The sequence below is a fragment of the Peromyscus californicus genome, unplaced genomic scaffold (assembly GCF_007827085.1).
Source record: "Peromyscus californicus insignis strain IS unplaced genomic scaffold, ASM782708v3 Scaffold_5__1_contigs__length_169319896, whole genome shotgun sequence".
In the NCBI taxonomy this organism is placed as follows: Eukaryota; Metazoa; Chordata; class Mammalia; order Rodentia; family Cricetidae; genus Peromyscus; species Peromyscus californicus.
The window spans coordinates 150,286,436-150,298,917 of NW_026294573.1; the positions used below are offsets into that span (position 1 = coordinate 150,286,436).

The 12,482-nt window shown below is 38.6% G+C and overlaps 1 protein-coding gene across 1 annotated transcript in view; it reads right to left on the bottom strand.

Annotated features, from left to right (window-relative positions):
* Positions 1-12,482, bottom strand: part of Lrrc69 (leucine rich repeat containing 69) — a 98,533-nt gene that overhangs the window by 15,535 nt on the left and 70,516 nt on the right. Inside the window, exon 7 of the mRNA XM_052717923.1 lies at positions 10,383-10,562. Within this exon, the coding sequence (XP_052573883.1) occupies positions 10,383-10,562 (180 nt within the window). The remainder of the gene's footprint in view (positions 1-10,382; positions 10,563-12,482) is intronic.

Below are 12,482 nucleotides of genomic sequence, written 5' to 3' on the forward strand. Positions count from 1 at the left end.
ATATTAATTTTCCACATCCCAAACACAAACACTGTGCTAGGCCCTCAAAATTGGAAAAGAACTTAATTGAGATCTCCTCATAGAATTTTACCCCTTTACTTATAAGAATGTAACCATTCTGACAGGTGTAAAGTGGTATCTCAGAGTCATTTTGATTTGCATTTCCCTGATGATTAGAGATGTTGAGCAATTCCTTAAATGTCTTTCAGCCATTTGAGTTTCCTCTGTTGAGAACTCTCTGTTTAGTTCTATAGCCCATTTCTTAATTGGACTGTTGGGCATTTTGATGTCTAATTTCTTGAGTTCTTTATATATTCTGGATATCAGTCCTCTGTCAGATGTGGGGTTGGTGAAGACCTTTTCCCATTCTGTAGGCTGTTGCTTTGCCTTGTTGACCGTATCCTTTGCTCTACAAAAACTTTTCAGTTTCAAGAGGTCCCATTGATTGATTGTTTCTCTCAGTGTCTGTGCTACTGGTGTTATATTTAGGAAGTGACCTCCTATGCCAATGCATTCAAGACTACTTCCTACTTTCTCTTCTATCAGGTTCAGAGTAGCTGGATTTATGTTGAGGTCTTTGATCCACTTGGACTTAAGTTTTGTGCACGGTGACAGATATGGATCTATTTGCAGCCTTCTACACATTGATATCCAGTTATGCATGCCAGCACCATTTGTTGAAGATGCTTTCTTTTTTCCATGGTATAGTTTTGGCTTCTTGGTCAAAAATTATATGTTCATAGGTGTGCGGATTAATGTCAGGGTCTTCAATTCTATTCCATTGGTCCACATGTCGGTTTTTATGCCAGTACCAAGCTGTTTTTATTACTGTAGCTCTATAGTAGAGCTTGAGGTTCAGAGGTTGTTTTATTGTACAGGATTCTTTTGGCTATCCTGGGTTTTTTGGTTTTCCATATGAAGTTGAGTATTATTTTTTCCAGGTCTGTGAAGAATTGTATTGGTATTTTGATGGGGATTGCATTGAATCTGTAGATTGCTTTTGGTAAGATTGCCATTTTTACTATGTTAATCCTGCCTATCCATGAGCACGGGAGATCTTTGCATTTTCTGACATCTTCTTCAATTCCTTTTTTCAGGGACTTAAAGTTCTTGTCATATAGGTCCTTCATTTGCTTGATTAGTGTTACCCCAAAGCATTTTATATCATGTGTGGCTGACGTATCTCTGATTTCCTTCTCAGCTTGTTTGTCAATTGTATATAGGAGGGCTACTGATTTTTTTTTTGAGTTGATCTTGTATCCTGCTATGTTGCTGAAGGTGTTTATAAGCTGTATCAGTTCCTTGGTTGAATCTTTGGGGTCACTCAAGTATACTATCATGTCATCTGCAAATAGGGAAAGCTTGACTTCTTCCTTTCCAATTTCTATCTCCTTAATCTCCTTATGTTGTCTTATTGCTCTGGCTAGAACTTCAAGTACTATATTGAATAAGTATGGGGAGAGCGGACAGCCTTGCCTCATTCCTGATTTTAGTGGAATCGCTTTGAGTTTCTCTTTACCTGTCAGAATGGCTAAGATCAAAAACACTGAAGACAGCTTATGCTGGAGAGGATGTAGAGCTAGGATAACTCTCCTCCACTGCTGGTGGGAATGCAAGCTTGTACAACCACTTTGGAAATCAATATGGTGCTTTCTTAGAAAACTGGGAATCAATCTCCCCCAAGATCCAGCTATATCACTCTTGGGCATATACCCAAGGAATGCTCAATCATACCACAAGGGCACTTGCTCAGCTATGTTCATATCAGCATTGTTCATAATAGCCAGAACCTGGAAACAACCTAGATGCCCTTCAACTGAAGAATGGATAAACAAAATGTGGTACATATACACAATGGAATACTACTCAGCAGAGAAAAACAATGACATCATGAGGTTTGCAGGCAAATGGATGGATCTAGAAAAAATCATCCTGAGTGAGGTAACCCAGACTCAGAAAGACAAACATGGTATGTACTCACTCATAGGAGGATACTAGATGTAAAGCAGGGATGACTGGACTGCTACTCACAACTCCGGGGAGGCTACCTAGAGAGCAGGACCCTGGGAAAAACACAGGGATCGCCCAATGACAGAGAAATGGATGAGATCTACATGGACAACCTGGACGTGAGTGGGGTAATGAAGGGCAAGGGTCGAGGGAAAGAGAGCTTAGGGGAGTGGGAGATCCCAGCTGGATCAAGAACAGAGAGGGAGAACAAGGAATAGGAGACCATGGTAAATGGAGACCACATGAGAATAGGAAGAAGCAAAGTGCTAGAGAGGCCCACAGAAATCCACAAGGATACCTCCACAATAGACTACTGCAATGGTCGAGAGACAGCCCGAAATGACCTACTCTGGTGATAGGATGGCCAAACACCCTAATTGTCATGCTAGAAACCTCATCCAATGACTGAGGGAACCAGATGCAGAGATCCATGGCCAGCCCCTAGATGGAGCTCCAGGAGTCCAATTGGCGAGAAAGAGGAGGGTTTGTATGAGCAAGAATTGTTGATACCAAGGTTGGAAAAAGCACAGGGACAAATAGCCAAACGAATGGAAACACATGAACTATGAACCAATGGCTGAGGGGTCACCAACTGGATCAGGCCCTCTATATAAGTAAGACAGTTGATTAGCTTGATCTGTTTGGGAGGCATCCAGGCAGTGGGACCTGGACCTGTCCTCAGTGCATGAGCTGGCTGTATGGAACCTGGGGCTTATACAGGGACACTTGGCTCAGTCTGGGAGGAGGGGACTGGACCGGCCTGGACTGAATCTACCAAGTTGAACTCAATCCTCAGGGGAGTCTTTGTCATGGAGGAGATGGGAATGGGGGGTGGGCTGGGGGGGGTGGAGGTGGGGGGAGGGGCAGGAGGGGGAATCCGTGGCTGATATGTAAAATTAAATTAAATTATAAAATAAAATTTAAAAAAAAGAATGTAACCATCCTGTCTTGTCTTTCTTAACCATTTACTATATAGTTCCATTATTATGCACTTGCTATGCTAAGCAATATCTGCATAGCCTCTTGAATCTTCAACAGCCCTGTGAGACAGGAGCTGTTATTATTGTCTCCTTTTTTTAAAAAATTTATTTATTATACATACAGTGTTCTGCCTGCATATATGCCTGCAGGCCAGAAGAGGGCACCAGATCTCATTACAGGTGGTTGTGAACCACTATGTGGTTGCTGGAAATTGAACTCAGGACCTCTGGAAGAGCAGCCAGTGCTCTTAACCGTTGAGCCATCTCTCCAGCCCTATTATTGTCTCAACAAATAAGCTTAGTCTTAAAGAGGAAATTAAGATGACAAAGACAATAAGCTTTGAGGATCATCATCAAATCTAGACTGTGGGTTTCTGATATTCCTTGGAATACATAAATTCTTTTAGGACCAGGGTTCTACATTCCCAGCTGCTAATGGAGGATCTGGAATACTATAGAGAAAAATGAATTTGAGTGGAGAAATAAATGATGAGCAAAGGCTCTTCAATGTGAATGTCTTAAAGTCAACTGAAGGAATGAGGACTGGCTAGGTTGGACTAGGTAGTTCATCATGTCGGGCTGAGAGCAAGGAATGACACACAAGTCTCTCCCCCTGATCTCCAGTTGGAAGCTTTGAGAACTTGGCAAAGTTACCTAACTGTTTTAAGCTTAGGATTTCTCATCAGTGTCCTGGGGTGTTTTAGACATTAACTGGTATTCCAGGTGACAGCAAAGAGTTGGCTGTGGTTATTTTTATTAGCTGGCAATTTCTCCAAGAAAGACTTGAAATGAAACTAGCAGTTCATCTGATGATTTTGCAAAGGAATCTGACCAAGTAAAAAATGAACATGGCAAGTTGTCCCAGGTATTCTGAACACAGCCAAAGGAAAGCAGGCTGTCTTGGCAACTTTTGCTTAGTAATTTGGCATGTTTTACTCTTTATAGTTCTTTGAACTGTAGTGATCCATTCCAGACGGACTGTGAATTCTTCCAAATAGGTTACAGACATGATCAGGCTGTTACTCCCATCTCAAGCAACAGGACACATTTCTATCCTCATTTTCCCAATTATGAGAGATACTTTTTTCTCTTAGTGTCTAAAACATAAGGTTTCTTTGGGCTTTTAATTTTTTTCTATCAATTATTTCAATATTCTTTTATTGCCTACATAAGTTTGCACCAGGGTTAGGATATTTTCAGAATCTTAAGATTATCCCTCATTGGCAGCAACACAGGCATATTTATCTCATTTGATGTAAATTCATTAATAATCAATAAAAGGAATAAGAGAAATTAATATTCAAACCCAGACTTTCTGGTTCAGTAAAATAAAATATGTAGAAGGCCCTATGCTATGTACTTTCTCCATAATAGTAAATTTTGAATTCGTTTGGTAGTAGAAATAGACAGCAAACATCAAGTAAATAAATAACTTCAAAATTTCTAAATGCCATGAAGACTCTAAAACATTCTAGTATAAATACTGACTTCACTGGACAAACTGAAATGGATGCTACCAATTCACAGAGTTTTGTAAGCATGGGTAGTTTATAGGCATAGTAAAGCACAATAGAAATATAAATGGATTGAGAGTGCTGTCCCTAAGCAAACATTTTCTTTTATTTGTTTTTTGTAAGTACAAATGGATATACTTAGTATGAGTGCAATTTGTTCACAGATGGACCAAAAAGGAAAATATTATCCCATTTGCCCCAAATTACTCCCCAAAAAGTCTTTTTAACACCTAGAAAATTTCTTGATGGCAGTAGTATGAATTTCTTAGAAACAATTTAGATAAGGAAGGAGATCTTCATGAATATGCGTCTTCACACATTTGTGATGTGAGAAATGTTATTTCTGAAGAAAGCGGTGGCCATGTGTAACAATATCAAATATTTTCTAGTGTCAAAAACTTGCAAAAGATATGTGTGGTGGTTTGAATAAGAATGGGTCCCCACAGGTTCATATATTTGACTGCTTAGTCTCCAGGAATTGGTACTATTTGAAAGGATTAGAAGGACTTGGAGATGTGGTCTTGTTGGAGGATATGTGTCACTGGGGGTGGGCTTTGAGGTTTCAAAAGCCCACACCAACTCTAATACTTGCTGCCTCCCTCCACCTGTGGATCAGGCTGTATCTCTCAGCTACTGCTCCAGCACTCTCCTGCATGCTGCCATGGTCTCTGCCATAATGATAATGTACTAAACATCTGAAACTGTAAGCAAGCTCTCTTAGTTAGGGTTTTATTGCTGTGAAGAGACACCATGACCACGGCAACTCTTATAAAGGAAAACATGTAATGGAGATGGCAGCTTCCAGTTCAGAGGTTCAGTCCATTATCATCATGGCAGAGAGCATGGAGGCATGCAGGCAGACATGGTGCTGGCCAAGCCCCCAATTAAATGCTTTTGTTCGTAAGAGTTGCCTTGGTCATGGTATCTCTTCAAAGCAATAGAACAGTGACTACAGGACAACATGAGAAAAATTTTAAGACATTCTATACCAAGAGTTTAGCTGATTTAGAGCTCTGACTCATTACTCTAGCGATCTTGGTGGCCTTCTGCATCAACAAGTAGGCATGTCAGTGTTATGCAATTGCCAATAACAGTGTTCTGGTTTCATGCTACAGGACTAGAAGTGACCAACTTAAAGTGGCCCAGGGGAAATCCAGGCTGTGCCTCCTAGACATTAGCAGAGAACTATCAGGAACTACTTCAAGGCAAGCACAAGTAAGTATATCTTAAATAACTACTTATTTTCTCAACAGGAAGTACTTTGCCATCTGTGGTTACCATAGATAAAGCTGTAGTTGATGCAAAGGAAATGCAACAAACTATATTTGTTGTTTTTTCTATTAGAATCTACTATTTTTTTAATCCTGAAAAGTGATGCAGTCTACCCAGAAAAGCCATTTTCTCATTTTTTTATTTTTTTAAATCAGTATCAAAATTGCTCTACACAACATGGAATTTTAAAGGCAAAAAATAAGAAATAAAGTCAATAAAATAGAATGCTAAAAACATACAACTCTAGCTAATGTCTACCATGCAAATGTTCACTATCCTGTTTACTCAGCTTTGTGTTACTTTTAAACTTTTTAAAATTGGGAGGTTGGTGGGAGGGAAAATGTAGTCCACAGTAAACTTAATCTTGAACAGCACTTAAGCATGAACTTAGCAGATCTTGTGCATGAACCACATAAAGTCGCAATGATGTCACCTATCGGGAGAAATGTAAAGCTATGAGGAGACAATGGCACGGATGAACATCCACTGTCAACACAGGCTCCCTTGTTCTTGGGGAAGCCATGGCTGTCAGATACTTGACCTTGGCCCTATGGGATTCAGCAACATGGCATCCTGTGTGCAAGAGCCTTTGTTCTACTTTTAACAGAATAAATCAGAAGGCCCACAGCAAATAGATTCTAAGAAATACTTATAGAAACTGCAGTGTGCTCTAATTCAGGCTTCCTAAGGATTCTCTCAAGTTCCAGGATGAGGATATGTGAAACTATGAGTCATCATTTCTCTGAGAATTTACTCCTTCATTGTGGTTGCTAAAAGATAGGTTATTAATTATCATATTTAACCAGTAATTTTGGACTCTTTACCATGTGTAAGGTTCTCTCAGTAAAGACATGGGCCATTGCCCTATGGTGTTATCATTGCCCCAGACAGGCAGGGCAGTCATGAAAATCAGCTGAGAAACTGTAAAAATGTGGATGTCCAGGTCCCTACCCCCACACAAAAATTCTAGGTATGAGGTGGGACAGATATACTTTCTTAAGGCTTACTGGGTAAATTCAGTGAGTAGCTGGTGAGTCAACCCATTGCAAACAATTGCAAACAGTTTCAAGTCTGACAGTTTATTGACACAGGATCAGTTGAGTTGAATGACACCCTTAATCACCAGAAGTATAGAATTTGGAACCAGTCTCTGAAGATGTAAAAATGCTATTAGAAGTTTTATTTGTCTAACAGAATCTGTACTTCCTATGGATACAAAGACATACACACAAATACTCCAAGTTACATGCCCACAACACTAAATTCTAGATTCTAGACTCCTCAGCATTCTTAATGGCCTGGAGAGGATTCAGGAGCTTTGTGTTCATGCTTCCTTATAGGAATGTCACAGTTACCCTGGCCAAACAGAACTGTATAAGCCCCAAAGAACTGTTTCTCCTGCAATCATCCCAATTTTAGGTAAAAATAAGTAGAAATAAAGCACGATGTAATGATTTAAGTCAAAACACTGAAAGTCTTTCTATGTCTTCCTCCAGAGATATCTCAAATGCATCCATTTTTCTCTATAGTCACCACCACCACCATCATCGTTTGCCTGACCATTATCCCTCACCTGATTTTGACACAACAGCCACCTGGCTCATTGCTTTACTTCTTTGACTATCTCGAATCCATTTTCCTTTCAGAAGTTACCTTTTAAAATACAAATCAGGATATGTCATTCTTTCCCTGAAAAGCCTAAATGGTGTCTCATCATTCACTACATAAAAATCAAACCCATTAACTAGGACTGTGTAATACATCTCAATCCAATTCCTGATGAACTCAGCCTTGCCTAGCAATGAATACTGTACAGACTGAACTGTTTTCCATCCCTCAAGTCATAAAGGAATTTCCATTCACCAAGTCTTAGCATGTATTCTCTAACTCTTTACCTAACCAATTCCTTCTTGTCATTTAACCATCAGTCAAAACACCCTTTCCTCAGTGAGGACTTCCCTCAATTCAGATTTCAAAACATGAGCTGTGGTGGAATACTATTTTAACTATGTAAAGATGTGTTACATTTGTTTATGCTGTGGAATATCACTTTAACAGTATAAAGATGTGTTTCATTTGTTTATGAGGCATTTGATGAATGGTGTAAGGATTTGTTACATCTGTTTGTGCTGTATTTGTTCCACTGTAAAGATGTGTTGCATTTGTTTCACCTTGCCTGCCTAAGGCACCTGAAGTGGTCTAATAAAAAGCTGAATGGCCAATAGCTAGACAAGAGAGGGATAGGCAGGGCTGGCAGTCAGAGAAAATAAGGAGAAATCAAGGTTCAAGAGAGAACAAGTGGAGAGAATACGGGAGAAAGAAAGTGAGACTCCCAAAGCCAACCAGCCAAGCAGCTGCTGGCCTGCTAAACAGAGTAGGCCATACAAAGGAAAGAAAGGTTAAAAAAAAAAGTGTGGATGAAGAGAAACAGATTAAAATAAGGCCGAGCATTCAGAACTAATAATACATCTCCCTGTCATGATTGGGAGCTGGGTGACAACTTAAAAACAGAAGCCTGGTCCAATAAGCTTTCCTGTTGCTTTCGTTTATGGAATTGTGGATTGAACTGCATCTCACTCAAATTTACATGAGCAAGCCTTCAGTGCCTCCAAAAGTGATGTTATTGGGATAAAAGTGTTTTCCAAGGTGATCGACTGAATATGAGGTCATAACTTCAGGTCTCAATCTGATTTGATGGTCATGCTCAAAAGGGAGATTTGATTATAGATCCATGAAAAAGGAAGGCAACACCTAAGGATACAGGGAGTCAGCTGTTGTCTTGGTTATGTTTATTGTTGCTACAATAAAACACCCAATAAAAGCAGCCTAAGGGAGAACAGGGTTACTTTGGATCAAAGGCCACATCACATTGCACTCATTGTCAACCAGCAGAGAAGAGTAAATGCTTGTCCTCATCTAGATTTTGATTTTGTATAGGACATTCCATGACACAAGCCCGGGAAATGATGATGCCCACCTTTCGAGTGTCTTCCAATTCAGTTAATCCAGTCAACAAAACCCCCACAGGCATAGCCAGAGGCTAAAAAATTCCTCAAGGTGTTTCTGGAAGCTTATCTTCTGGGTAATCCCAGGTCCAAGTTGATAATTAAAACTATAGGCAATAGGAGTAGAGTAGAACAGAATATGCCACAATGGACAAAAAACCTGGTCCTGCCAGTAACTTGACATTGGAGCCTCTAGCTTCCAGAGCCACAAGACAATAAAATTCTGTTTAAATTACTCAGTAGTACTGTCACATAATCCCAACAAACTAATGTCTTACCCTTTTACATCATAATACAACATGATTTACAGTTACATGTGTGTTCATTTGGTTTGCTTTTTGTTTTACCCCTTTCACCAGATGGTCATCTATAGAAGAGCAGGGACTCCATCTGCCATCTATTGAACATGATCATTAAGTATTAGACTCTGCAGTCCCAGGAATGACCAACTGCTTATTAACACCAAACAAGACATTATAGTGTCGAGAACAAATTCTGGGTGGGCTAGAACAGATGTAGGCAAACTGAGGTTTCTCCAGGCACTGACTGTTCCACATCTGTTCTCATGACATATGAACTACAAATGCTTTAATATTTTTAAGTGGTTGAAAAAAATACATTTCACAACCTGAGAACATTATGTGAAATTTCAATATTAGGTACTCACTCATTTACATTTTGCCTACAGATGGCTTCCTGCTACAAAACAGTTACACAATTGTGATACAGATACACTGCCTAACTCATTTGCTCTTTGGTCATCTATAGTGAAAGATTCTTCTAAGCCTTGTGTAAAACTTGCTTCATGAGCTATGTGTCCTGCCCAGTGACAACTGCCTCAGGTGACATGGTCCAGGAATGGAGTCATTTGAGGGGAATTCTGAGTGCTTATGAGAACATCCAACAAAACAAGAGTCTTGTGACCTGTTTCTTCAGAATATAGAATTGTTCTTGGAATGTGTTTTCCTGCTCCTACAAGGTGTAGCAGATATGAGTGAGTCTATTGCAGATTAATCATTATTGCTTGCTGTTTTTAATCAATTAAATGTTTAAACTATCCTTTATATGTCTGTATGGAAAAACATGTTTTTGCCACAGCCACGTGCAGCTTGTCCTTGTGATTATATAGTGTTTGAACTCATGAGAACCTTACTCTTGTGACCTTTCTTAACCCTCAGTATAAACTTGTCTGAGGCTATGAATAAAGTTGGCTACTGCATGAGACTAGTCCATCTTATTTATTGGCTTCCTTCTCTCAGGTCCCACTGCCTCTAGAGCAGTGACAATTAAGAATGGTAAGATTTCTAAAGTTTCCACTGAAACTGAAAGTTGAACAAGTGGATTTTCAACCTATGCATCCCACATGCTGAATAACAGATATGTGAGGCCATGCCCAGTATTTATGGAATTTGGATGGAATGTATGTAATGTGATAAAGACTTTAAATTCAAATGGAATAAGGAATAATAATTATAACACAGTTATCTGAATTTGTTTATCATAAGTACTATCAAAGAAGTCTAAATTAGTCAAATCTCATTAGTAAGGACAAAGACAGGGGCTCTTCTACTCATCATATTTACGCAGAGAGCACTTTTTACCTTTGATGGGGAAACAAACTGGACACATTCCAGCCACTCGGATAAAAAGGGTTTGCTGCACAATGCACATTTTTTTGCCTTGGAGAGTTTGTCTTTGGTCTCTGGATAACACTCTATGGCATTCACAATCAAATCATTGTTTTCTTCTAACTGACAGAGGATAAATCTTGCTGCTATTTCCTAAATTGAAAAAAAAATAGTTCTTCAAATTAATTCAAAATTTATATATTAATTCCTATTTCATTAGTTCAAAAATCATGTCTAATTCTTTATTGTTTATTAATCTAAGATCCTACATCATATATAGTGGCTTACATTGCATGTGGTTGCCACTGTAAAAAAATTTTGTCTGTCACAAATATAGGAAAAGTGGGTACCTTCTACCATATTTATATCCCTTACATATAGGACTTCAAGTCATAATAAATTTGCATTATCTGTTTAGTAAAATTAGATGTCATTTTACTCAGGTTTTGTACCTTTTATTACAATAAGCAGGGACTACACACATATGTAAACTGGACTCAGAAAGATTCAGTCATATTCACCAGGATCTTAGTTCTTGGTATCCGAACTACAGCTCACAGCTCAGTCTACTCTGCATCCCTTAAGGAGCATTAGCATCCATGAGACAATCCCTTTCAATCTGTGTTAAACTTAGCCATGCTGAGATACAGAACACTGGTCTTTTCCCAACAAAATAATAAATAATTAAAAAAAGTAATGAAGAAAAAGAAGTTGCCTTTCACCAGTACCATCAACATCATCATCTTAAAGTAAAACACAGAATATAATATACACAATTTAATCTTCACTGACCCAGTAAAAGAAACAAGCATTTGCCTAACTTCCCAAAAGCACCCACATCCAGTGTGCCAGCATAGCGTAAACAATGCTTCTGTATGAAGCAATGTGTGTTTATATAGCATAGAAATCCAGGTTACACAATAACTGCTTGAAATTTAAAGAATGTATGGAGACAGTTTATTTGGGACATATTTTCCTGCCCCAAATGAAGGGTTTTCTAATAGTCCATATCAGGCTCTGTCAGTCATTTATATACATATCAGTATGTATTTAAAAATCTTTCCCTAATTCATACTCACTTAAGTCTTTAAAAACTTCAATAACAAGGAATTCCCGTGAGTTGCTATGGGCCTGCTCCTAGCTATGCCCATGTTTCCCAGTCCACAAGCCTCTTGGAAGACCACCATCATACAGCAAAGCACCTTGGGCATGTGCTCCTTGTGTGACTGATCCTTCACCAGCATAATCTTCTGAGTGGGGAAATGGCCATGATCAGGAGAGGGCCTAAGTCTGATAGCACTAATTCTATCATGACTCCAGCCATCAGATGCTTACTGTCACCTTCTCTCTGACTACTTCCACAGAGCATAGTTTGTGATTCAAAATGAAATGCTTATTTTAAATGGATGATGTCATTAGCTAATTAGACAAATCGGGTGGCTAGTTCTAGTATGCAGAAAACACATAGACATGGAGAATTTTCTTGAATATACAGACCTATAAGTCATATGGATTACTTTTACCATTTATGATTTCTGGACCCAAACATGTTTCTTGATTTCAATATATCCTTTGACAACTAATATATGTTATTACTTATATTCTCCTTGAAACCAAAATATAATTTGGAAGAATAATGTACATCATTAAAATGTAAAGTTATTTTCTTGGAAATGTGAGTATACACAAAACAAGATACTGTTGACATGACCAATAGTACAATTTTTTTTTTAGTTTTTTTTTTTCTGAGACAGGGTTTCTCTGTGTAGCCTGGTCATCCTGGAACTCACTCTGTAGACCAGGCTAGCCTCAAACTCAAAGATCCACCTGCCTTGGCCTCTCAAGTACTAGGATTAATGGTATGTACCACCACCACCTGGCTAATAGTATCTTTTAGGACACATCTTAGAGACATTTTGTGAATTTTCTGAAACTATACTATTTAATTATGACATCATTATAGTGTTGTTTTAAGTCTAAGAAATGTTTTAGAATAAATAAGTTGTTTATTTTGAATCACTGTTAGACTATTTTATGTAGGTCATATGGTATTCCTATTTCTAATCCCCTATA